Genomic DNA, 26,671 nt, shown 5'->3' on the forward strand with positions numbered 1-26,671 from the left:
AATGATGGAATTTATAATTATAAACTGCCTATTGCGAAGTTCCAGGGCGTTCTTTGTTTTCGAGCCACCTTTTTACTGCATTTATCGCTACCAATGGAAACAAAACTGCTTTGACAAAGCTTTCGAATGCCAACTTTTCTTTCTTACTTGCACCAACACACTTAGCAGCTCTCGAACTCTTGCAACTGTGAAACTCTCGAATGAAAAAATATTACCTTCTGACTGAAGTTGTTAATATAGTATTGTTTTCTTTTTTTTTTCCTTACAAAGAGAAAGCAGGAGAGATCAGCTTGCCGAATTAAGTGTGATGCTATCGAATGATTTTTTTGTATTATTATTATTGGTACAGAAGGTATGCACTCGACGAAATTTTGTGTAGACCACGTCATAGGTGTAAGGCTTCAACTGGCCTCTCAAACTGAGCCACCTACTTGGGCCCTAATTTTGGAGGGGCACTGAAGTGAAACATTCAATCAGTTTAATTTATTCTGTTATGGTATTGTTTGAGTTCTGCGAATTTTGCAATCGTAGGTCATATTTTACGAGAGAAAATAAAGCTCCAAGTTTCATTTCTTGAATTCCGTGAAGAAATTTCAACACTAGTGCATCGGTGTGACGTCACGGATTTCGATTATGTGTGTCTATATATATATTTTTTTCTTTGTCAAGTCTGAATAAATTTTCGGAGCGTTTTCAATTCCCGTAGAACTAGGCGTAAATCGTAGTTACCGATAAAAATTGCGTATGCACCCGACAGAACGTCGTCAAAATCTGTGACGTCACGGCAAGCTGGTGCGGGAATTTCAACGTGGAGTCGCCACCCGTATATTTCCTTCCCGAGCCCGTCTGAATTGATAAGCGTCGACCCTCAAAAAGAGCGGTGTTTTGGAAGTACCGCTAATATAAGTGGGAATCATTTTTCTCTTTAATGCATCCATCTAACAGGCGGGCCAAAGATTAAAACTCCCATTAAGGAAACGCAGCTAGCTATTGCTGCCTGGGCCGGAAAGGTCGCTGCCCACGTGGAGCCACCCCGAGGACCGCACCATATGTGTAAATAAAGTTGATTCCTCCCCATCGTTCGGTAGATAACGGGACCAGCCAAACTGCACGCGCACAGCGCAGCACGCAACTACTAAGAAGCGGTTTTGGCGGTGTCGCGATGATGCTCCTTTCATTTGCAAAGAACTTGCTACCGCGCGCGACGCCGGCCGCAAACGGTATGGATGTTTACGTGCCGAAACAAGACCCAAAGCAATCTGAAAAAAGCCCCGACATCGTGTTGGCGGTCGCGTCTTCGTCGTTATCATCATCTTGTCGCGCGACGCTTGATAACGTCGGAGGCCGCGCCGACAAGCGCGCGTTCCCGTAATCGTCGTGCAGCCGCCTGAAGCGTAAGATGAGGGTGCCCGGTTGCCGAGTCATCCTGCGTGGCGGCAGTCTAAGCTCGCTGTTCGCGCAACAAGTGCGTCGTGCCAGCAGCGACGAGGTAAGCTGCACCCTTTGATGGCTGTCCCGCTAAATTAGCGGCGTCCGGCCGCGCGGTGACCCCGCAAATTAGCCGCGACCTTGCTGCACGTGCTAGAGCAATGACTCCTGCACAGTTTCAGTTGTTCACTTTAGTTTCGTAATGTTTGTTTAAGCATACTGCACTGTTGCGGCCGCAAAACAGTTTATTACTCGTGCTGTAGAGACTCGCCAGAACGCCGAGTCGCCGTTGTTGTGCACTGTACTGAGCGTATGTGTTGATAGCTATAAGAAATAAGACTCAGTGCAGGGTATTGGCACTCGCCATTTTCTGTCATTGTATCCGTCCGGGAGGTGTGTATTACCATTGACAGTATCACTCGTGGAGTGCTACGGGTGGCTTCAGCACATGATATTTTTATGTGCCCTCTTGTCTATCAAAACAAAAACAAAAAAATGTTCTTATAATGCGTTGCTTGAAGAATGCGTGCAGTTAATTGTAAAACTTTTGTCACCAGGGACCAGGGGCGTAGCCAAGAAGGGGGGTTGGGGGGGTTCAAACCCCCCCCGAAATTTTTCAATTTTGCTTGCGTATATAGGCACGCACACATACAAACGCACACACGAACATACATAAAGTATGGTTGAACCCCCCCCGAAAAAAATTTCTGGCTACGCCCCTGCCAGGGACTGTCTTTCACACAACGCAAAGAAATACTGTCACTGCCCCTGAGGCATGTACTGTATAGTCTGTTTTCTGGAGCACACGTTCCACATGTATGTGCATCACAGGCCCTGCAGCGAACGGCATTGTACGACTTCCACGTGAAACATGGCGGCAAGATGGTTCCATTCGCGGGCTACGCCATGCCTGTGCAATACAGCAACCTAAGCCTCAGTGCCTCACATCTTCACACACGTCGCCATGCAAGCCTGTTTGATGTCTCGCACATGCTGCAGAGCAAAGTGCATGGCCCAGACAGGGTGCGCTTCGTCGAATCTCTCGTGGTCTCCGACATTGAAGGTGCTCAATTTTTTACTGGTCTTTTGCTCTTGGGAAGGAAGTTAACTTTGATGCGAGCGAAAACGAGTAGGATTCACCATAGGCGTGTGCACAAGGGAGGGGCCATACTGACTTTCCATTGTCTAAAGTGCAGGGCCATCCAGGTTTTTCACCATTATGACAGTCCAGGACCTCTGATGTTGCATTCCAAGAACTGCTTTGGTCCCCACAAATCCAGAGACCAAAGTGAGAAGCACATCGTCGCTTCATTTTCATTTCTGCCTCCATTGCAAAGCTTGTTTTCTTTTGGATTCGACCCACAGGCTGTGGTAACCCTAGCAAAAATACCAATAGGATTTCCTATTGGTCCAATAGGAAATCGCTATTGGTTCTATAGGACATCTATTGGAGCTGTATTGGTTGTATAAGACTTCTATGGGTACCAATAGACACCAATAGCCGCCACCTATAGGTGTCCTATTGGACCAATAGAAGTTGTATTGGTCAAATAGGGGCTGCCTTTTGGTGTCTTATTGGACCAATAGGAGTTGTATTGGTCAAATCGGTGCTGCCTATCGGTGACTTATTGGGCCAATAGAAGTTGTATTGGTCAAATAAGTACTCCTATTGGTTTCTTAATGTACTAACAGAAGACGTATATATATAAGGCCAACAGGAGTTTTATTGTTCAAACAGCTACCGCCTATTGGTAGCTGTTTATAACATCTTATGACTGATTGAGCGCGTCGGACCCGATCCCGATCAAATTTCTTGATCATGATTGGCTATATTATACGCAAGCTGCAGACGGGATCAATTCACTTTTGATAAGTCTGATCCCGATTGAGCTTAATCGTACACCGTGAGACACCGTGCGCAGTTAGCAACTCGCGCGACTAAAAAAGGCTGCGTGCCGACCACGGCGGTACGGTGTCTCCGTACCTGCCGTGCGGTAAACGGGCACTATAGTAAAACACGCTGAAGAAGAACTTGCGAAGGAATCGACAACACAGACACCACAGAATAATAATAAAGAAACCGCCATGAGATCACAACCAGAACCAGCCAGGTGACAAAAAAAAAAAAAAAGTGAGACGGTGCGCGGCATGGCGACGCTGCATGTGTGAACATTTTTTTTTCTACACGTTCCTTGGTTAAGCAGGCTAAGCCATGTGCTAAGCTTTAAGAAAAGCTTTGGATAATATGTAAAGTTTATAACTATTTATGCTAAGCAATATAAGTAGTGCTGTAAAGATACAGGAGACAGAATTGTGGATCTGCAAACGCGACCGACCGTGCGTTTGGCGCGCCATCCGCGCTCGGCCGATACGAAGACAAGCCCAGCCTGCGGCCAAGCTAAGCCAAAACGTTGTGTCTGTCGCCCTAGCGCGCGCTTTGTGTGATCTCGATGCTTCACGTAAGCCTGCTTACACGATGTTTGCTTTAGTGTGCTTCCGCGACGATATCGTGAAGACTGTGTTCAGCGTGCACCAGATGGAGACGTTCTGAGCCATAAATGTCTTGGATTTCGACCGATTTCGACTCTACAAAGTGGCACCAAGAATAATGGCAAGACGAGCAACAAGGCCCATGTGCTCCGATTGTTTGGTGAGTTGAGTGGGCATGGTAGTTACTCCTATTTAGTATTTATTTGATATCACCTTTTTTTTTGTATTCAAACTTGGGACGAAGCTGAAAGGTCGGGAAAACAAGTCCCTCGTCCTTTGTCTCCGGTATTTGATGACAGCGAGACCAGCGACGCCTCGATTGCAAGTCCACACGCTCTCAGAAGTTGAATGATTGAGCGCATATATTATTGCAGTTTGTTTTTGTGTTTGTCAGTATGCACAAAAAAACGTAGCATAGATTAGAGGTAAAGGACAGGCGCCCTGCTCGTGAGTGTAGTTGGAGTCTCGCAAGCCCTTTGTAAGTATTTACAACGTGCGTGTTAAGCCGAAAACGCGTTTATCGCCTCATAGTAAAACGCTCTAGTCGATGCGGTTTGTGTGTTGTAGTGCGCGCCAATCGGCTTATCATACTTGTTCGACATAATGTCACAAGAACCACAGAAGGCCACATGATAATTCATTATACAAAATGTGCATAGCATATGTACTGCACTGGTGCGATTTATTTTATTTTATTTTAATTTTTACATACTGCAGCCCAATTAGGGCTATCACAGGAGTGGGTTTATTAATGTTGTTGGCTTAATTGCATAAGCACGTAACACGCAGCACGTGTGTTATATCCAACTCATTGCAGCCTGACTGCTGTGTTGGGCTTGCAACGATATGGAATCTAGGCTGCCTTTACTACAGTCTTACATATTACCGTTGCCTCATCGTGAATCTACCCTAGCTTAATTTATTTCATGCCATCTTTAAGTTGAGATTTAGTGGCATGCTCTAGGTATGATAGTCGCACCACCATCGTGAAAAAGAGCACGTCACAGATAGTAAGTGATTATTGAGTTTGCTGTAATTTAAGGACGAGTTTGCAGTTCATTCTTGGGTACAGCTCAAAAAACACAGGACGCAAGCGTGTAAACGGGATAAGGCGCTGCTTAATTTAAAAAAAAAAATTTGCCCCTTTCTTTTCCTTCCTTTTTTGCAGCAAAATTTTGCCAATATACTGTTTTCCTTCACGCAATAAGCCACAGTTGGGTGTGTAATATTTCACTCAGTTTTTTGCTATAGTTCAGCTCCTGCAACATTGTGAACACGTGCAGCGAATGAAGGTCTAGATAATTTCTCTCTGTGCCGCCTACTTTCTATACATTGCTTCAAAGGTAAACTTTAATTAAATATGTGTTACTGTTTTCTGATTTCATGGCTCTGTTTATTTACAGAATCTTTCAGGCACTTCCTCGAGTGCGGATGAGGCAGTCCAGAAGAAATTGACACAAGACATAGTTGCCTTGGCAAAATAGTCGCCCGCAAGATAGCCAACATCATCAAGGGCCAGAAGAAGCACTTGTAGTTTTGATTATGAGAATATATTTGAACATATGCCTCATTCATACACTGTGATTATCATTGCAGGGGCGCTGCCACAGTGTGGGCCTTCTGCATGACGACAAGACACGCATAAAACACTTGCGCAAGACTAATTCTAATGGGGCTGAGAAGTAGGTAAATACAAAACTAATACAATGCCAGCAGGCAAATACAGAACCAATAGGCCAATATAATTCCAATTGGCTAATAGAGAACCAATACACCAATATAGGTCCAATAGGCTGATATAGAACCAATAGACCAATAGCCAAATACAGTTCCAATAGACCTATAGAACCAATAGACCAATAGGTGTCAATAACCCAATAGGCTATTGGTTTTTTATTGGGAATTTTTGCTAGGGAAAGCTTCCCCTAATGGAGAACCCTGGCATGCCTATGGCATTAACTTAAACTGCTGTTTGTAGTGGCCAGGTAGGAAAATTGCTCAGTTGCATATAGGTAGGGTGACCATCCGACTCGCGAAACTGTCCTGCCTTGAGGGCTCTTGTTTCATGTTCTGCAAGAGATGCAAAAATCTTCAAAAAAGTCCCACATTACACATTTAATTATTATTGTTCAGCAGCACCTTGTGCTCGGCTGTATCTGTCCACCTTGCTTGAGGATGAGCTTGGAGTGCGAGGCTCTGCGAGCACACCAGGCTTCCAAAAAAGTCGGGTACCTGCGCGGTTCATGGCAGTGACGAATGCTTTCGTTGCTAGCCAAAAGCATATCTATCAGCCATGGCCAATGGTAAGACAATCGGTGGTGTGTGGAAACTAAGCCACAGCTGTTTTTTGGGTGACTTCTTTTGAGCTGCCAAATTTTCATGTTAATATTACTATACTTTAAAAGAGTTCAATGTTGGGCAAGTTGGTGTTTTGATGTCAATATCATTGTAAGAATCCACAGGTTTATATATCCTCAAGCTGCGCAGGTGCACTGTCACAACGACCCCAATGGAGATAATCAAACAAAAATTATAAAACCAGGCACGAAAGAAATTGCCTTTCCGCATTGTACAGCGCAATCGTTGTTGCTTACACACTCCTCACTTGCTTGTCTGATAAAAAAAAGCCTCCAACATTTCATAAGCTGTGATTTGCTTACTTTGGCCTAGTATTTTTGCATGGTTCACAATTGGAGCACACCATGCAGCGGTCAATAAGATGACTTCTCTGCTTATTAGTCAGATTTTTTTCGTGGTATTATGGTATTAATAACTTTGTTTCGTGTCAAAGTATATTAGAGCGATGTATAAGATAGCTTTGCTTATGCAGATATGTGGTCCCCCTACATGTACGAGTTTATTTTGCTGTTTATTTGGCCCGAGGACCCGGCAGCAAACAGACGGTGAAGCCACAATGATGGTGATGATACACGACGAAGATGAGGATGCATGATGATGATGTACAGATGAGGTGTACAACAAATGCCCACAGCATTGATACAGTAGTCTGCATCATGAGTCGTCTTGTAAATTCTATATCTTCAGTAAAAAAACCAAAAACTCCAATCTAAATCTGTGGTCTTTTAGATATCATATAACGGTGCCACGAAAATCTTGGGGCTCTTTCACATTTGCGACTTACGAATGTCTTGTTACGCTCGTGTGGTTGTGTGACTGTTTGCGACTGTGGTGACTGAGTGGCAACTCGGTGCAACCAGTGTTCACTAGCGAGTGCAAACAGTTCGCGGCCACATAAAAATGCCGTGCGATTCATGCCATTCACATTTCTTTGCGTGACCATCATCCATAGGTGTGCGCAGGGTTCACCCTTTCCCCCTTCCCCCCATTGGCGGAGTCTGAAAGAAAGCAATCTTCGCAGTGGATGCAAAAATGAAAATGAAGCACTTCTCACAACAGCCTGCCTTTGGTCCCCTGAGGGGAAAAGGTGGGAATTAAACTGTTCTTGAAATGCAACATCAGGAGTCCTTGGCCGCCATTATCGTCAGAAACCTGCATGGCCATAACTAGGGCTCCACGTTTTCGGAGCTTGGTTTCCTTGAAATTCGCAAGGTGTTTTTCGGAGTAAATTTTTTGGGAGAGAATTCGGCATTTATCGAAGTTTATTTCTCATAAATCTCCAATGCTCCGAATTTCGGTGTTTAATTTTGCATTATAAGTTGTTGCAATGTGTTCTGGTTAATTTTACTTCCAGTGAAAATGCGTTGCAGTGTTGCTCATAATCCTGTTTTTCCATCCTTTCATTTTTTTCTCACTTCCTGTTCATTTACCCTGTTAATAAGGCTGTTCATGTGCACTGCTGTAAACTCGCCACAGTGTACTTTTGGGGGGAGCAGGAACTAGTCAAGCTGTTATTATTATGTCAACCTATTATTATTATTATTCTCAATACTCCAAAATCTTAGATGAAATGATATCTGAACCTGAAAACATGCAAACACACTAAGTGTATTTTAGAAGTCTGGGTGGTTTGAGTGCACAAACAGTATACATAAAAGCACAAATACCTAAATACTAAACACCTGCGTTTGTTCGTATTACAAACTTAAAGCTTGTTAGAGACGCAAGCACGTTTTATGAGGTTGCTGCTGCTGATGGAGGTGCGCTCCTTTCGATTGATGATTCTCAGCTTTGGAAATGTCCTTTGAACATTTAAAATGCCCTTTTAAGTTCTGAGTTATAGGATAAATCGGAATTGTCAAAAATTTTATAGGATTTTTTCGGATTTATCCGAAAGTCTTAACCCTGTCCAACTGAGTCAGGGTATGGGGCAGACTTAGTGCCCCACTTAGATGATAAGAGGAGGATGCCACCCCCCTCACTGTCTGTGCACATGCCTGTGACTGACCCAGAACAGTGCCTTTTCTGCCAAAGCAACCATTCGCAACTCATTGCGGTTTCTGCGAGTCGTCAGCGTGATTGAGCCCCAATTGCCTGTGGGCTTCTGTCTGCTAGTGTTATGTGGTTTCATGCATTGCATAAAATTTCACCCCCCTCCCCCCATGTTTCTGCACGTGATAAAAATATATCAGCATAGCCTCAATCTAATTGCATTGAAGCATAATGACAGTGTGAGCATCGTGTGTGCAGTTAGTCTTACACATCTCTGCACATGACGTGAGCTCTGCTGCAGAGGTGAACTTCTGCTGTGTTATCGCACGATGCTTCTAGTCTAGCAGGTAACTATATAAGTCTCAAGAACTACTACAGGCTGGAACGTTTAATTGGAGGCTGTGCTCCCAGACAAAGCAGAAATATAGCTTTCTTGTAAATTTCATATTCCGCAAAATTTTGCTGCAGGGTGTGCTCATCACCACTTGAGGCTGTAGTAGTGGGTGACAGGCTCGCTTGAGTAAAAGGAGACTTATGGCCTAATTATAGACTTTGACATGGAAGTGTGCGAAATAAGAACAGCACAGTGCAGTGGCGGGCCATTATAGGGTTTTCATGTCTTTCACTAATAACAGCAAATCAGGCACCCATGTCGCACAACGCTTTCCATAGGTACCGCTCTCAACACACGCCAACTGCTGGACCTCGGGAAAATACTTGGACCTATGTCTTCTCCTTCTCGGCAACATCAGATTTTGAAATTTCTGTTCAGGTTCCTCGAGGACGTTAACTTAATTGAAAAACTGTAAAGTAACTTACGGCACAACTAATTACGTTGTGATACCACAATCATAATATTTTCTTTGTTCTTTTTTCCTTTTCTTTTCCTGCCCTCCTCCTTCTAGGGCCTTTCTGTCACTGCTGTTAATGCTGTTAATGTATTAATTGATAAGATATGTTACATCGGTCGTGTGTTACATTTCTGCTGACATTGCAGGTTTGGCAGAAGATTTAGGTACACTCACAGTGTACACAAACCAGAAAGGTGGCATCATTGATGACCTCATAGTGAACAAGACCAAGGATTGGCTGTACGTTGTCTCCAATGCTGGGTGTAGGGACAAAGACTTGGCTCATGTCAAGGTGCGTGTCCAACCTGCAGTTGCCTTGCAAGTTTGACGTGTAAGCTCATGTGGCATTTTGAGTAGGTGACAAGGTGCAATGAGATACACACAAATTCTGTTTGACGATGACAGTGAGGTTTTTTTCTTTTACATAATCTCTTTCATAATGAACTGTTCATCACTGTAATGTGTGTACCATTATGTAGGACTCTCTCTCTAAACGGAGTCCCAAAAGACTAGGGAAATGGGTGCTATTTATCAGTAGCGCCATATCATCATTAGCCCTTGTCATGCAGGACCTGATGATCTGCAACCTACCCTGTCCTGTGTGAGCTTATTCCATTTTATGTTTGCAAACTTCTTATTTTGTCACTCCACCCAACCTTTTGACGTTGTCGGCCGTGCTTCTGATCTCTTACCATCGATCTAACTGACCAATGGTTATCTGTCTTCCTCATGATGTGACCTGCCCAGGCCTGTTTTTTCCCTCTTAATGTCAACTACTCGAATGTGCAAAAGCTGTCCTTATGTAGTGGATAGAATGCCTAACCACTACATAAGGATGGTTTTTTGTGCATTCGCTCCCTCGTGAACAACAAACCCGTATGGGTTTCAAAACGTCAAATTGAATAGTTTTCTTTTGCTCCTGATTTTGGAAGGTGCTCATTTTTTCTACAGTGTTCGCTCCTCGCCAGACGATATTTCGTTGAACCCTTGACTATGGGCGTCTCGCTGTGCAGGCAAAGCTGGCAGACTTCCAAGCTGCGGGAAATCAGGCAACCCTGGAGCTCATGGACTCCTGGTCCCTGCTGGCCATTCAAGGTGCACCCAGTTTTCCATATTACCACAAAGCCTAAGCTCCGTAAACCCAGAGTTCTTCAATCATACCAGTTACAGAATTTCATTCCGAAACCCAGACGTGCCCATGGACGAATTTGCGTAAGATAGCACACTGACGCACCACCTGGGAGGGACGACAGAAAACACGCCGCATTGCCGCCACCTTCTTTTTCATTGCACAAGAATTAGGCGAAGCACTTTCAAGAAATTCCAAAGAGCTGTGACACTATGGTATCATTAGCAAAAAGTAAACCACAAGGACAAACCCACTGCTTGCTTTATCAAGAATGTGGTATTTCTGCAACGTAAAATACAAAAAAAAGACATTTTATTAGATAGTAGTTTTTTTTGCCTAGATGTGGTGCCACAATAAGCAGACTTCTGCGATATTGGCAAATGGTGCGTCTGGATTTCGATATGTGGAGCATGTGGGGAGCTTCACAACTCCTATGGATGAAGAACTCTAGCATAAGCCAAGATGGAGAAACACAGACATAGATGCAGACTTATAGCCGGCTATTTATTGTGTTTGAAAGGTATTATAGCAGGTTGATGGCAGGAAAGGCGAGACAGGACAGACTGTCACTTATGATTGATTTTAATGGACAATTGTTCACAAAAGCTGTAGTTTGTGCAGTTAACCACATCACCACGTGCCATTGTGCAGGGCTTACAATGAGGACATTTGATTGCGGAAGCATCTAAAGACTTCCGATTTAATTGTTCAGAAAGCCTGTGTTTTTTTTTTACCCTTCGAGTGCAATATAGGGAGCACTGAGGCACAAGGTTGAGTGCGTGCAAACTTGTCCTGCCTCAGTAACTTCCCAGAAATAGAAAATTTCTCTGAAATTTCATTTTAAAATGCCTGATATTTCAAAGCTTGACCGGCTTCTTGTTCAGGGGGAGCTGGCCCGAGATGAGCTGTGCTTATGTGTGCTTTCTCGACGTACGTGCGAGGTTTGCAAGCCTGGACGGTGGGCAGTGTCCCTGTGGTTGTGCATTTATACAGGAAGGCCACTCGCACATTTGGCTCTGCATTGTGTGCAGTGTGGTTGTAAAGCACTCTTCTCCAATACAGTGGCTCTGTTCAAGCACCGGGATAGCACCACACAGGAATATGCTGAGGCTTTCCATATTAACATAAGGGGGTCAGCCTGTATCAGTCAACCACCACTAAATACTTACAGCAAAGAAGTGTCACTCTGGAAAGGTGTTAGTGAAAAGATGCGGTGTTATAGTGGCCTGTGTTTGCACCTAGGAATGATGCGGCGGGTCACATGTTTGTTCTTGCTCGATATAGCTTTCAGTTGATAAAGTGCTGATGTCGTTCCCTTACCTGTCCTTGTCCCAGTTTGCGCTTGAAATTTCAATTATGCATATGTACCAACTAGCTTGTCTTTCTGTCTTACTTCAGCTTAACTGCTACTCCTTTTTTAATGCTAACGGAGGCTTACGCATAAGTGTGAAGGTGCACTCCTTGGCACCGATCAATAGAAGGTTGTAACTTGAACTGTCACAGTACAGGTGTCTCAAGAGAGAACACAGGGTTTTGAGATATTGGTGGTTCAGGAGCCCTTCAGTGGTGCTCATTGGCTGTGCACTGTATCAGTGGCAGGTCTCCCAAGGCTGCCCAAGAAGAAAGTTTGCCCTCTCTCTTTCAGGACCGGCAGCAGCTGAGCTGTTGCAGCCACTTGTGGACTGCACATTGGCATCGCTGCACTTCATGCGGGGTGCCACAGTGACCCTTGCTGGCATTCCGGGCTGCAGGCTCACCCGCTGTGGATACACAGGGGAGGACGGCTTTGAGGTGTGTTCTATGAAGGCCCCCCTCTTGTGTCTCATGCAAAGGTGGCCTTGAAAAAAAAGCTGCTGTGAGAGAAGTAAAGCAAGGAAGATCACGTGACGTCTAAGCTATACAAAAGCAAATGAAAGCATGACTGCGTATATATACACATATATATATATATTATATTATATATATATGTTGATAATCAAACAAATAAGTGAGTAGCAAGTTCATTATTGAAAGTTAATTATATAATGATAACAAATGTAGGGAGTTTTAGAATAGGGTACGCAAAGCTTTGGATTAGCATTTGTTGCCACTGCGCACGTGTCGTACGCTATCTTACGGGCCCCCGTTAAGTGACTGAAGTAGCGGGCAACTGCAGCAACCGCTATCTTTGCGTTGCCTATTTTAAAACTGCCTAGTAAGTTAAGTCAGTACTGAGTTAATTAGTGCACGTTGGACGTCAATATAAAGTGCACAATAATATAGCCAGACTGGATGGCTTTCGCCTTAAAGTTTGCCACATGCAACATTTTTGCTGCAGGCAATTGGTTGAAGCTCCCGTGTACGCCTCCCGTTCCTGACGTTACAGTGAGATTTAAATAATCACATGCCGCACAGATGTTAATTCATTTATATAATATGTACGAAATCGTGCCGCAAATACCAAAAGTCGGAATTCCTAATTAAAACTCCTGACTGTGCTGTTGATGTTTAGTGATTGGCTCCCTTGCAATATTTTTTATAGCTTAATTTTTAAACATCAACGTTGAATGTATATAGACAGTGGATATTAGCTGAGCTGCCGGCCACATACTAGGCACGAATCCGATCCGTATAATTCTGCTCTCATCAAGGCTCCCGGAGCAGGAGAGGCTTGGTGATTCTAGACGGCCGAGAAAGTATTCAAGGACGAGACGGTCAACACGAGGAAGAAGAAAACTAGCTCAGTAATAACTGTGGGGGTTTTACGTCCCAAAACCACAATACGGTTACGAGAGATGTCATAGTGAAGGGCTAGGGAAATTTCAGCTGCGTGGGGTTCTTTAGCGCACACCTAAATCTAAGCACGTGGGCCTCTAGCATTTTGCCTCCATTGAAATGCCGCCTCCACGGCCGGGATTCGATTCTGCGATCTTAGGGTCAGCAGTCGAGCACCATAACCACTAGACCACTGCGGCAGGTGGGAAAAAGAACTCGAAGCAGTTATTGCCGATTTGACTGCTTCGGCGGATCATTATTTGTAAAAAGCAGGAGCACTGTTGTACATGTTCTATGAGAAATGTCTGAGCAGCTAAGTTGTAAACTATTGTGCTTGCAATGAATGTGTGGGCACTCCTAATCAAATTCTTTTATTTCTAGTGCAATAAAACTGTCTTTGGGAAACAATTGTGATAGAAGGTGGCTTCACACTAGTGGTGGTGCCAAGCATGAAGAAATTCCTCGTTTCTCTTTTCTTTCTTCCTTCCTCTCTTTTTTGCCTCTGTTTATTTCCATCTCTCTCTCTGTTTCCCCTTCAGGCTCTTTCTTCTTATTTCTCTCTTGCTGTCGGTTTCTTGCTATACCACCATGTACTGCACAAGAGTATGCTGTGCTCTGTCCTCTGCATCCTCACTTCCCAAGCATGGCTGCATGCGCTATGCTTTCTTTCTCTCTCTCTCTCTTTCTTTCTCTCGGCCGTAGCAACGCAATCATATGGTTCCCATAAATGCTTGTTCTGCCAGCATGCACGGAAAGCCAAGTGGTTACGGTGCTCCCCTTTGGATCATGGGTATGCGGGTTCGGATGCCAAGAAACGAGAAGTAAATTGGGAGAAGGGCCAGTGAATGAACGGCAGCGTAATGATGATCATTTCTGTTCGCGACTAATGGGGTTTCTTTAAACAGCTGCGCTGTTGAAATTCCTCATTTCCAATGCTGGTCTGCATCCCTGAAGTGCCTTTGACAAGGGCGTGAAAGTCCTTGAAAACTCTTGAATTTTTGCCTTTGAAACCTGTACAATGTTGGTGGCACTGAGAACGCTATTATTGATAGACTGCTTGCACACAACCACTGTCACGATGCTTTACGCTTCGTGACAGTATAGTAAGCTGTTTCAAAGGCTTTGCAGAACACCGTGCAATGAGTGCATACTTGTGTGTTTTGTCCTTTCTCTCTCAGACGTTGTGCAGACCACTTACAGTAGCAGCTAAATGTGAGCAAGTCTGCTGCTGAGGTAGTAGGGGGTTCGATTGCTATAGAAGATTCTGGTTACTCGAACTTAACCCAGAGGCCTCCAGTGCAGCATCTCTTGAAACTAGGGGTGTGCGAATATACGAAATTTCGAATATTTTTCTAATAGTGTTTGCTATTCGATTCGATTCGCACTGGAATTTTACTATTTGAACTTCCCCCCAAAAAAATACAGTCAACGTCCGATTGAAAGTGACTCCTTCAGATTTTCAATATGCTTCACCTCGTTACACTCTCGTATTGCGGCAAAGCTGCCTTTTAAGCACTGTTGCGGTCGAACTTTGCCAAGACACAGTCAACGACCGATTGGAAGTGGTCCCTAGTTTTTCAATATGCTTCACCTCATTACACCCCGGTATTGCGGCAAAGCTGCCTTTCAAGCTCCGCTACAGTCGCCGTATTAACTCAAGAAAACGCTGATTCCAACTTGGAGATGAAAGATGTGGCAGAGGTGGGGGCTCAATTAATGCTGTTTTGGACCTGAAATTTGGGCAGGAAGTCCGGAAAATCGGAAGCCAAAGCTTTTTAGCATCCAAAATTTCAGATGTATATATCGACGTCTGGTGATGACACCAGATTTGGAACTCCGGACTTGAAGGGAGCACACGCTTGTCCGCCACATCAGTTGGGCTTCCACAGAAGTTGAAAAAGGAGGAGAGGTTGAGGAAATTGCATCTTTGCCTATCACGTGTGAAGTGTTGTCGGCAACACTTTGGTTGCACCAAATCATGTACATAAATACAATTCGGCCTCTACATTGCCTCATTCTTGATAAGACAACTATGAAACACCACCCTGCCAGTGCTTCATCAACCTAGCAAAAAGAAACACTTTCATGTTGCTATCTCATAAGAATATCCTTAGGAATCCTCTGTAACTTTTTTTTTCTGCAATTTCGCTTCGAAGTATTCGAGAAGTATTCGAGAAATATTCGAAAAATATTCTATTCGATTCACACTCACACGCCAATATTCGAATTCGCTTCGCACCCAAAATTTTGCTATTCGCACAGCTCTACTTGAAACCCTTGTAATTGCATGAGTATGTTGCATCACACACATCTTTGGCCAAGTTTGTGCAGTCGAGGCCGTAACAGTAGTCAAGCCCATTAAGCAGAGCAGCAGTGCCGTTTATGCTAAACTTATTATTGAGGTGAAGGCATCTTGTGCCTCGTCAAATGGGGAAAGGGACCGTTGGCATTGAGAACACAAGTGGTGCCAAAAATCCTACGACCTCATACGAGACATCGAACTTCAATTAAAGCACGACAGAGTAATTAGGAGTGAATTGAAAGCGATTGAAAGTAATTACGGGTGACCTGAAAGTAATTGGATGTAATTAGGGTTGAATTGGAAGTAATTTGAAGTGATTAATTAGAATACATAAGGTGAATGACTGGGCAAAATGGAAATAAAATGAGTAATTAGGAAAGCACTCAGTAAAATAGCCACACCAAGTGGGTTTCGCCATCGAGTCACCTTAGGCAAATGCATAAAGGACCCAGTGAGTTTCTGCTCACTTCAATGAACAAGCCACACAGCCAACTTATAAAAGGCATTCAAGTAGACCTTTTTGTTAGGCTAGTTGGTGCATGTTTAACGGAAGGAATAAGGCGCAAACGAGAGACAAACACCGGGCGTTTGTCCATGTCACTTCTTGTGTTCGTCTCGTTTGCGCCTTATTCCTTCCGTTATAAAAGGCATCTAGTCGCATCTGCACTACAAGAAGCATCTTGCACTGCAGTTGTCCGTGCCAAGCACAGAAGTGACAGGCCTGGCCGAGGAGCTGCTGTCCAGCTCTGGTGGTCGATTGCAGTTGGCCGGTCTCGGGGCTCGCGATTCCCTTCGCATCGAGGCTGGTCTCTGCCTTTACGGTCAAGACATTGACGAAGACACGACACCTGTCGAAGCTGGCCTTGCCTTCACCATTGGTAGGTTTGGCAAAAAATGTAAATAGAAAGCGTAAGCTGTAGAATTCATGTGTTGGTGCATGTAGCAGTGCTGAAATTTCATCACTGAGTGAAGCTAGTTATGTGCATGCATGTATAATGCAGTTATGAGGGTACTGTAAGGATGGATATTTTTATGATACCAAAAAGGACACGTAAATAATAGTATTGCCATAGTCCTTCAAAACTTTTTCTGGTCACAAAATTTCGCTATGGGAGAGATTGATATGTTGCACAATTAGCCCATAGGGTCTGCATGTTGATTCTGGAGAGACTGCAGATGCGACCGGCGCGAGCTGAAAGTTTGTGTATGTGATTGCATTTTAGATAAGAGCCAAATTTTGGTATTGTACAGTTGAAGCCGTTAAGGTGCTGTGTATCGGGGTGCCGCTCCAGCTTCAAGGGCACTAGCGGAAAACTCTCACTATTTTGCATGCCAAGTGTTCATGAGTAGTTTGAGAACTTGAAGCGAGCCACACCACGGCAAGAAACGAACGACTTCAGCTTCGATTGAAAGCACGTGCGTGTGCGCACGAATCACTCTGATTCATCGGACATCATCCCTGTGGACGATTTCACGATAAACGGTGATACTGTACCGTTGCCGAGAGACAAGCCGTGGCTCAGGCCTAATGCCATTTCTTGTGTTTTTGACCACCTGCCAGCCTACTTTACGAATCCAAAGCCGGGACAACATTCGCTGACAGTTTGGCCGTCACTGAAACCACTGAAACAACCTCGAGAGCCGTCGTGTGCAAGGGAGGCCGTGATAAAGGAGCCATTAGCAACTTATTTCAACAGAAGAAAAAAACAAGGTGCAAGTTTTCTGTGCCAGTACTCCTTTAAGATTTCTTTTGAGCTCGGCATTACGCCACTGCTGAGTGAAAATAAGCGTTTTCACGGCTCATTTCCTTCAAAGAAAGCTCGCGATTACAATCCAATTAAACGTCCTGGTTTGCCAGGGTAGTACAGCACTGAATGCAATTGTGCCTCAGTCGTGGTTACCCTGCTCGTGCAAGATAGAGATTAAGAAGCGCAATGCGGAATCGGGAGGACATATTAATCCATGTGGTTTTCATTGGGAATATTGACAACAAAAATCACGTTAGGAAGCACTGTCACACAATTGGACTGATACAAAAACTAGCAAAGCTTTCGAGGCCTGAAAACGACAGTAGTTCCCATCAAGCAAGTGTTTCGTTGATGGCTACGATCTGCCGATGTACCTGTTCCAAACAGATTGCCAGCAAGAGCAAGCTCACATCCTAAAACATTTTCTGTCGCGTAAAATTAGAGTTCGTCACCATTGCTGGAACGACATGTGTGCAATCGGAAGTTCGGGAAATAGCAATGCACGACCTTGAGCTCAGGTTGTCATTTACTGGCAACGTTGCTGATGTGTTATTCTCTGTGCAGCGCTTCACAGTCATGTTGAAGTTTTTTATTCGAGGCCTGGTTGGGCCAACTAAACATAGATTTCACAGTAAGGAGAGGTCTATGGGCGTCTTCTGATGGCACACTAAGCAGCCAGCTGTTTACCATTTGTATGTGCCTTGTCTTCAGTTCGAAGATATTCTCAGAAGCTCAAGTTTAGTTAGTATAATTGATACGACAAAATAGAATGTAAATAATGTCGAAAAGAAGCGGTGCTTTTGGCCATGGTGTACCAGAGAAGGAAAATACAACCGGGTGGCCGCCTCAGGAGGCTCCTTACTGTGGCGCACCTAGCGGTCGGTGCTAGCTCTATAGTAAACTGAGGCAGCAGTTTCATGACCAGAAAAGCTATTGAGGGACTCTGGTATTATTATTGCTGTTCTTGCCTCAGTCTAATCTAGTTCATTTTCAAAGTACCTTGAAGACAAAACTTGAGGTTTAGTGTAACTTATGCATTCCTAAAGGTATTTTGTTCAAAGATTCTGTGGGGAACTTGCAGATGCTAATGTTTATGTCAGCAATCTCTTTGAGGCCAAAGGCCAGGCTACTATACCAGTTGGCCGACTGGTATAGTGCCCCCCCGCCTCTTGATTTTACATCGAGCAGACCATCCCCCTGAAGTGAGTGGCTGTATCCACCCCTGATAACCATGACGTCACAGATTTCAAAGTGTTGTTTTGTATTTTGGCCAGAGTGGACCAATGAAATTTCCTGAAATTTGCCATACTTAGTGTCTGACCCCCTCAAAGGACAATTTACTTCATTTTTACTGATTAAGAATTCGTGGGCCCTAGTAGAGACTGTCAAAGTCTATGACATCACTGAAGTTGATGTGACAACTTCAAGATGGCATCACCACCTGCATTTTATTCTGCGTGTTTTCTAGCTTACCAAGCGTTTTTTTGTGGTAAGCGAAGGAACACTAAAGGGACATTAAAAAGAGAAAAATATTTTTCTCTTTAGTGTTCGTCTAGTGTTTGTGTTTCAGGATACAGTGTTTCAGTAAATGGTCCTCTCTGGTTCTATGAACGTTTGTGCTTAATATTTCTCCAGTTCTCTCACCGAAATGTAATTGGACTGCACAGGCAAGCGCAGGCGCCAATTGGCTGACTTCCCAGGTGCACCTATTATCCTGGAGCAATTGAACCGGAAGCCCAGCAGACGACGCGTTGGACTGGTTGCCACAAGTGCAGGGCCACCTGCGCGTAGTGAGTGTTTGGCTTAGTCCTCAATTCGTGTGCTATTTTAAGTCGCAGAGAGCGTGCGAAAGGTAAGGAAAACATAGTCAACGGCACCATGAGATGAGCTACTGTAGGACAGAAGCTGCACTTACATGATTAAAAAACTTTGAGCGCGCAAAAGGACGTAGGACCAGAAGAAACACAAACCACAAGCGCTCTCTCACAACTGAATTTTATTAGACGGAAGAACGTACATTTATACATACATCGCATCGCGCATGTCACAAGGAGTTACAGGCCTACAACCCAAGGAACGTGTTCAGTGTCTGTTGATAAAATTGAATTCTTTGTCATGTAAAGATAGGGATGGTTGGCTAACACATATCGCCGCATTCTTTGTAATGTGATAGGCCTCCGAAATTTCACACGTGGTCTGCTGAGGGTGACGAAACAAAATAATGGTGCAAAATATAGTGGACCTATATTATTCATTGCCGCACGATAAAGTGTTAAGAAGCAACGATGAGATGCTCTTTAGAAACGGGTGCGGTGTGCCAGTAGAATCTTTTCTAGAAATGTTGTCTTTTTACCTAAAATCCACCTTTGTGAATTGGTTCGGGAAGTTGTACATGCAAAAAACGGGTGTGTGCATAGGGTCTTGCGTGGCCCCTGTTTTAAGTTCCATTTTTCTTAGTGAAGTAGATAAGGCAGTTGACACTAAATTGCGGAGAGGCATTAAGATATTCAGATATGTAGGTGATTACCTGATTCTTATTGACAATTCTCGAGCGGCACAAAGCAGGGAGGAAATTTTGAATATTTTTAAAGAAGAGGGGATGGGAATCGATTTCACTTGTGAGATGCCACGTGATGACTGCTTGCAGTTTCTAGACGTGAAGTTAAGTTTCAAGGCGGAGCACGTGTGTTGGCAGTATTGCCCTCGGTCCGCAAAACCGATCTTGAATTTCGCTTCAGCGCATTCAAAGATTGTGAAGCGTGGAATTGTATCATCCTGCTTACGCGCGGCACTTGACAAAAGCTGCGTGCATGTGATTAACGACGCCTTTCGGGTGCAATATGATCGCCTCAAAGCGGCAGGGTATCCAACACACCTCATCACTTCGTTGTGCGAAAAGCTCATACGCATAGTTAAACAGAGACATGATCCCCCTACTCCTAAAACTAAAGAAGAAAAAAACCAGGAGTAGGGCGGTTATTCCGTATATACACTAGACATCGCACGGACTAAAAAACGTTGGGAAGAGGTATGGCGTGAGCGTAATTTTCTCTGCACCGCAGAAGCTTGGGCGCATATGCTCCATCGTGCACAGAAAGGCGCAGGGTACTTTAGTGACGAGTGGAAAATGTAGTCAAAAGCACATAAACGCCTTTGTAAGATGCCGTATAGGTGTGGTATACCAAATCCCTTTTTCATGTGGTTGCGTGTACATCGGCCAGACCGGTCGATGTATCAACACCCGACTTCGAGAACACAAAAATTCATTGAATGGCACGCCTTCATCTCATCTTGCCTCCCACTGTCAAACATGTAAATGCAAGCCATTGTTCGAAAGCACCATTATTTTGTTTCGTCACCCTCAGCAGACCACGCGTGAAATTTCGGAGGCCTATCACATTACAAAGAATGCGGCGATATGTGTTAGCCAACCATCCCTATCTTTACATGACAAAGAATTCAATTTTATCAACAGACACTGAACACGTTCCTTGGGTTGTAGGCCTGTAACTCCTTGTGACATGCGCGATGCGATGTATGTATAAATGTACGTTCTTCCGTCTAATAAAATTCAGTTGCGAGAGAGCGCTTGTGGTTTGTGTTTCTTCTGGTCCTACGTCCTTTTGTGCGCTCAAAGTTTTTTAATCATGCGTTACCAACTAGCCCACCTAGCCATTTTGTTACAATGCACTTACATGAATGCGACTGGGCTGCCACAGTGGCCCAGGAGTTGCGGTGCTCGGTTGCTGACCCAAGAGGCACAGGCAAAATACTGTAGGCCTGTGTACTTATATTTCGGTGCACATTGAAGAGTTCCAGGTGGTTGAAATTATCTGGAGCCCTCCACTACGGCATCTGTCATAGCCTGAGTCGCTCTGGGACGTTAAACCCCATGAAACAACCTAGCATGAATGCAAAAACTAGTGCATTGCGTCCATGTAAATAGCTGTAATGCGCTAGGAAAGTGCACTGTGTGTTTCCATATCCTAAAGAGCGCAGCAGTGGAACTTGTGGTCACCGTCACATGCGGGAGAGTCATGCGAACTGAGCAGAGATGTCACATGTGACTAGTCTCAAAACTTGTATGAAAGGGAAAGATTCTGACTGGGATTGCTTAATGATTGTTGGCCTGTGTCACTGGGAGGGCGCAAGTAACCTACGCCCTGCCCCTTTGCGATTCTCACTGTTTTGCCACCATCGCTACTGCCAGAACCAGGGTAGACATCGCTGTGCAGCTCTACCAATAACATCACACGTGACATTTATGGTCAAGTCATGTGACTCCCGCGAGTGATGACACCCGGAAGTTCCACTGCTGTGCTCCTTAGGTTATGGAAACATCCTAGCCATAGGCGTGCGCACAGGGGGGGGGGGGGGGGCAGGGGGGGGGGGCGGCCGCCCCCCCTAATCACCTAAGAAGGGGGCGCAAAATCTGCCCCGTACACTGACACTTCTAGTCATCAAGAGGGGGGGGCGGGGGGGCGAAAAATCTGCCCCGTACATTGACACTTCTAGTCATCTAAGAGGGGGGGGGGGCAAAATCTGCCCCATACATTGACTTAGTAGGGTAGGGGCACTGCGATGAACCTTTGCCCCCCCCTGATGGGGAACCCTGCGCACACCTATGGTCCTAGCATATAACATTGGTGTTCCAGATGGGAATGGACTGAGCTGAACCATTTTCGCAGTGCACGTAATCACTACTGCATCACATTTCGCAAGCCTCCCTCACTCCATCGGCCATATATAGAGAGGAGGAGAGAAAGGGAACTTCATTTGCACTCAATTTGGCGTCATTTTCATATAGTCACAGTGCAGAAAAAGGAAAAAGTACACTTTTGCGTAGCATACACTGGGACAACCATGCTCATACGTGTGCGTGTTATGCATGTAATAGTGTCATAAGCAACACTTTTTATACATTAACTACACAACATTATGCATGAATAAAATTATGTCGATGGCGACCTTCTCAATAGTATAGATTTGTATCATTCAATGAAATTTCGTTAATGTCTAAAGGCTGCTCACTAACAATTCGTTTTTTTAATGTAGGTAGCAATGACTGCACCTTTTATTTTCCGTAATTCGTGCTACACTTTCTTGCCCATCTTCAGGTTTGCGCATATTATAATTTGCCTTGTTTTCCTACTAGTCCAAGCAGTATTTTTAGCGCTTGGTTATTATTAGTATTACTTTTATTATATTACTATTATTACTATCATTGTTCACTTCTCAGCGAGGAGGAGGAGGAGGAATAAACTTTTATTGAGACCAGCAATTTGTTTGGCTGGGCCTAGGCCTCCCACGTGGGGACGTCGAGGTCTTGCCTCTCCGCCGCCTCGCGGGCTTGCTGGGTGGCCCAATCTTCTCAGCGAGTTCTTTTTTTTTTTTTTTATGTAAGAGTGTGTGCTATTAGAGACGTAGTACATTCTTTATACTCACTGTATTTGTATTTGCAACAATGCTTGGAGGGCCCTCCGGCCCGTTCAAGCATGTACACCTATGTAAACAGTGTGAGCACAAGTTTTCTTTGAAAAAATGTGGGCGATTTTAATGTTAAGCTGTCCCGTACTGTTTCTTTCCGTATTGGTCATTAGCTGTTTATGATCGGTTGAAATTTTCTGGGTCATGCACACAGCGCCTGCTGGAATGTGATGCAACAAATGATGCGAAAATAATCTATCACATAATGACCACTTATGCACGACTACGTGAAAAATAAGACGATAAACTATTTTCAATACGGCATATTGTTGGCCATTGGTTGCTTGGCATTCATCAAACATTTTCGCTTTGCCATAAAATCGCCTGCTTGTTATGTGGCTATGCACTGTCACAAATCTGTGAAATGTCACAGCGTTAAAATGACGGGTGCCCACTAAACAATGCATTGCTATGCTGAACAATACCTAAACAATTTTGGAATAGCTGGACGGTATCTCCTTCAGAACGCAATTCAAGAAGGCTGCCCATCGGTCATATTGGCTGTGACTATACTTACCTATAGCAGCTGGCGAGATGGTTTCTTATGGGTATAACAAATATTTTCAATTGTAGTGTGACGATGCTGAGCTGTTTGTGCGTGTATACAACTGTGTGAACTCATCCTTGCTGAGAAAGAGAGAGAAATAAGCAACGCTTCACGTGTGTGCTTCTTTGCCATCTGAGTTTTACCTCGTGCTGTACAAGTAAATTCAAGATGAATTAAGACCAACTAGCTCGGCTGTCAGTTCAGTCTCTTGGTCTAGAAAGCCGTGGACCTTGACCATCTGCCTAATCTGGTATATCAAGTCGCGGGGTAAGCTTGAAAGCTGGGCTTTCCAATGGGCTTGAGTCCACGGCCTTTTTGTCACGTTGTTACAAGCTGCCGCAATTGCTGCAAGCTAATAAGCAAGGCGAAGCAGGTTAATCGGAGGCCACTCCCAGTTCGGCCCAACTAAAACGCTCAACACTTTCTGTTGTGGTTAAAGCAGCGCAAGCAGTGCGGACGAACGAGCGCTTTCTCGCAACTAAAACGCTTATTAGATGAAACATAAAAGGAAGTGAACTCAAAGGAACCGCGCAGTTGCTGCCACATAGGAAACTTGCCAACTTGCAAAAAGGCAAGAAAAGCAAAAAGTTCACTAAACAAATATAACATCTTAACATCAGAAAGATAGTACATAGGTTTGACAACATGTCTTCAACAACTTTCCAAATCCCATACAACCAAAAAGATACCTATCTACCCCGCCTCCAAAAAACTGAGCTCACTTCGTGATAATGCCACTAAAGGAGGGCTGACACACCTTTCTTCCATAATTTCGTGCACCGTGTCATCCCTGTAATTGTCATCTTATGAAAAATAGGTGTGCACTTACAATCCTTACAGTGGGCAGATAAATGCGAACCATAATTAGCATTCAAATTGTTCTTACGCCCTCTAACGTGGGTGTTTAGGCAGCGTGCCGTCTGCAAAATGTACACGAGCCCACAGGTCACGGGATTTTGATAAACAACAGAAAGCGCTCGTCTCTTCTTCGTGTTGTTTGCGCTGCTTTAACCACAATGGAACCTTACGAAGTAGCCCAGTTGTCGACCTTGCAACACTTTCCGCATACTCAACGATTATAGAGCAGTGCTGATGCTATTCCTTTTCAATTAAAGAAAATGAATTTGCTGAAACAGAAAGAGGTTCGATCAGTCCATAAAATGTTTACTGGTTCCCGCTCGTATTTGCGCCGTCGATGATTTGAATTTCAGGCTAGGCAGAGCAGAATAAAAGCACGACAGAGTGATTACAGAGCCCCTGCTCAGCAGTAGCCTGCTCTGCAATGTTGGAGAGCAAGGCGTGAAAGAGTCGCATAAGCAGCCTGCACCGTGCGTGGTCGTGAGACACGGAGGCCTACCTTCACAGCAGAAGCGCAGGACAAATTTCATTTTATAATTACGTGATTGCTGTGTTGAAGGAAAACTTTGACCCAGTTGTTGGTTTCAAAGTGTGCAGGTGACAATGACCACTGTCGAAAGTGGGGGGAAGAGCTAGTGCCCCCCCCCCCCCCCCCGGTAGATACGCCTACAATCCTGGCTATAGTGACTACTGACTAAAACTGTTTTCATGTGCTACATTAAATGTGTAACAACCAGTGCTCTAATTTCGCAAGTATTGGTCTCCAGAGCAAATGGTTACTTATTTCGAAACATTTTATAGTGCCCAGTTGCAGCTTCGGTTTAGGTGAGTGCTGAGAGAGGTGGGATTTAGCGGGGTTTGTTGGTAAACACAGCTGGCCACACGAGCACACAAAACAGATGCACTCGCCACGCGTTCCACACACGGCATCGTGTGCACGTGAGCACCTTGTTGACAACTGCAAGAGAGAGTGCAGCAAGGAGCATGGCAGCCAACACAAGCTCGTGACGGAGCTGCTTGTCAGTTGCTTGCATTCACACCCAGCTGATGTCGCAAGGTGCGTGTAAAGTTGCATGGCACGCACTTTCAAAAGTTATTTTAAATATGTTCGAGGCTACATTAGCCGTTGATATTTTATAAATGATGTGTCCACACAAATCTATCTCGCAAGTTATCTCAAAATTTTGTGTCAGCACTCCTTTAATTGGAGCCACCATTCACCGTTATCACCCACAGATGGTGCTGTGGTGTACGACTCGGCAGGCTCGAAGGAACTTGGACGCGTGACAAGTGGGCTGCCTTCACCCAGCCTGGGCAGCAACATTTCCATGGCATACGTGCCCCGCGAATACAGCACGGCTGGCACGGCCGTACAGCTCGAAGTGCGAGGCCGCCGCATTAAGGCTGTCGTGACACGCATGCCTTTTGTGCCTAGCCATTACTACACTGGTTAGGCTGCAGACACAATAAATAAACTTGTGAAATTGCACAAAGTGTGCTTAGACGCTGATCTGTGCGCTTTCTGGTACAAAAGAAAACTGCTTGCCATCAACGGCCACCAAAGGAAGGTGAAGCTAGGTGATACCGCGTGCGGTGTGAGAGCCGAGATGGCCCTTGGACCCCAACAATAAAAGAAACAACGGTGAGGATTTAGGTTCTGATGCTGAAACAGTGTCTTGTTTCTCTCTCTCACATGTGCTCTATGGTCTGCCCAAACACTCGGCCTACTTTAGTGCATTAGCCATGAATTGGCAAGTCCTGCTCTTCCAATAAATAAATGAAATGAATACAAGCATACATTATTAGCCACAGGCAGCATGACAAGAAAAAAAAACATAGAAAGAAAAAAGATAAATTGCAGCACAAGTGCCAACTGAAAACTTCAATGCCAAAATACACGCTCTATACTGTTGCGCAGCATGTGCAGGACCAACTGGCAATTAGAAAACAAGACAGGGACGATAGGTGCTTGCCATTCCTCCCCACACGTGCTGTGTGACAGATGTCAATATAATGCGTGTTTTGGCATGTTTATCGTGTTTTACTGTATACTCTGTTACACAGTTGCTCATAAAAGTAGCCCGCATTTCAGCATTTAAAAATTCTGTTTGTACATTTATTTGGAATGGATGATCAAACAAACTTTACAGATACTATGTGAACACAAAGCAATACTTACTACCTGCAGCTGGAAGTCTTACATTTTCTTACAGGTTTCAAGATCAACTCTCTGAAAAGACACTCAAACTCCAAGAAAAATTCTTAGCTATAGATAGCTCAGCCTTAATCCTTCTTATGCAGTAGCTCGGTACCTTTCACCAGTATTAGAAAATTGCTCTATTTCTTTTTAAACTCTGCTCATCACTTAAGAAATACGCACAGTAAGATGTTCTCAATATACAACTAAATACTATGGAATTTTACTCAAAACAGCTGCACCACTTCAGGCATATGATGGTAAATTTGGGCCTTTGGTGGTTTTTCCACGATGGTGTTTTCACAAGTTTGCAATACCTCATCACCTGCAACACAAGTACATAATGCAAAGCCAATGAACTTGCAGAAAGCAACACATTCTCGGCTCACTCCAGCTATCAAGATAACGGCAGCTCTGGCACCCTCTTTTCTACATCAGCTTGTAAGGGTGAGTGGGACATCTTTTTTAAAGCTCAAGGCCTCAGGGAAGTTTGGTACTATATGGTTGGTCTATAAATTTGCTCAGCAATG

The 26,671-nt window shown here is 44.4% G+C and overlaps 1 protein-coding gene across 1 annotated transcript; it reads left to right on the forward strand.

Annotated features, from left to right (window-relative positions):
- Positions 1 to 1,163: 1,163 nt before the first annotated feature.
- Positions 1,164 to 25,419, forward strand: LOC119406851 (aminomethyltransferase, mitochondrial). The gene is made up of 8 exons (XM_037673598.2): positions 1,164 to 1,489; positions 2,260 to 2,491; positions 9,266 to 9,411; positions 10,133 to 10,214; positions 11,894 to 12,039; positions 15,996 to 16,182; positions 18,720 to 18,842; positions 25,181 to 25,419. The coding sequence occupies exons 1-8, from the start codon at positions 1,400 to 1,402 to the stop codon at positions 25,396 to 25,398; spliced, it is 1,224 nt and encodes a 407-aa protein (XP_037529526.1). The 5' UTR covers positions 1,164 to 1,399; the 3' UTR covers positions 25,399 to 25,419.
- The last annotated feature ends 1,252 nt before the right edge of the window (positions 25,420 to 26,671 follow it).

This window comes from Rhipicephalus sanguineus, chromosome 10 (genome assembly GCF_013339695.2).
Source record: "Rhipicephalus sanguineus isolate Rsan-2018 chromosome 10, BIME_Rsan_1.4, whole genome shotgun sequence".
Taxonomy (NCBI): Eukaryota; Metazoa; Arthropoda; class Arachnida; order Ixodida; family Ixodidae; genus Rhipicephalus; species Rhipicephalus sanguineus.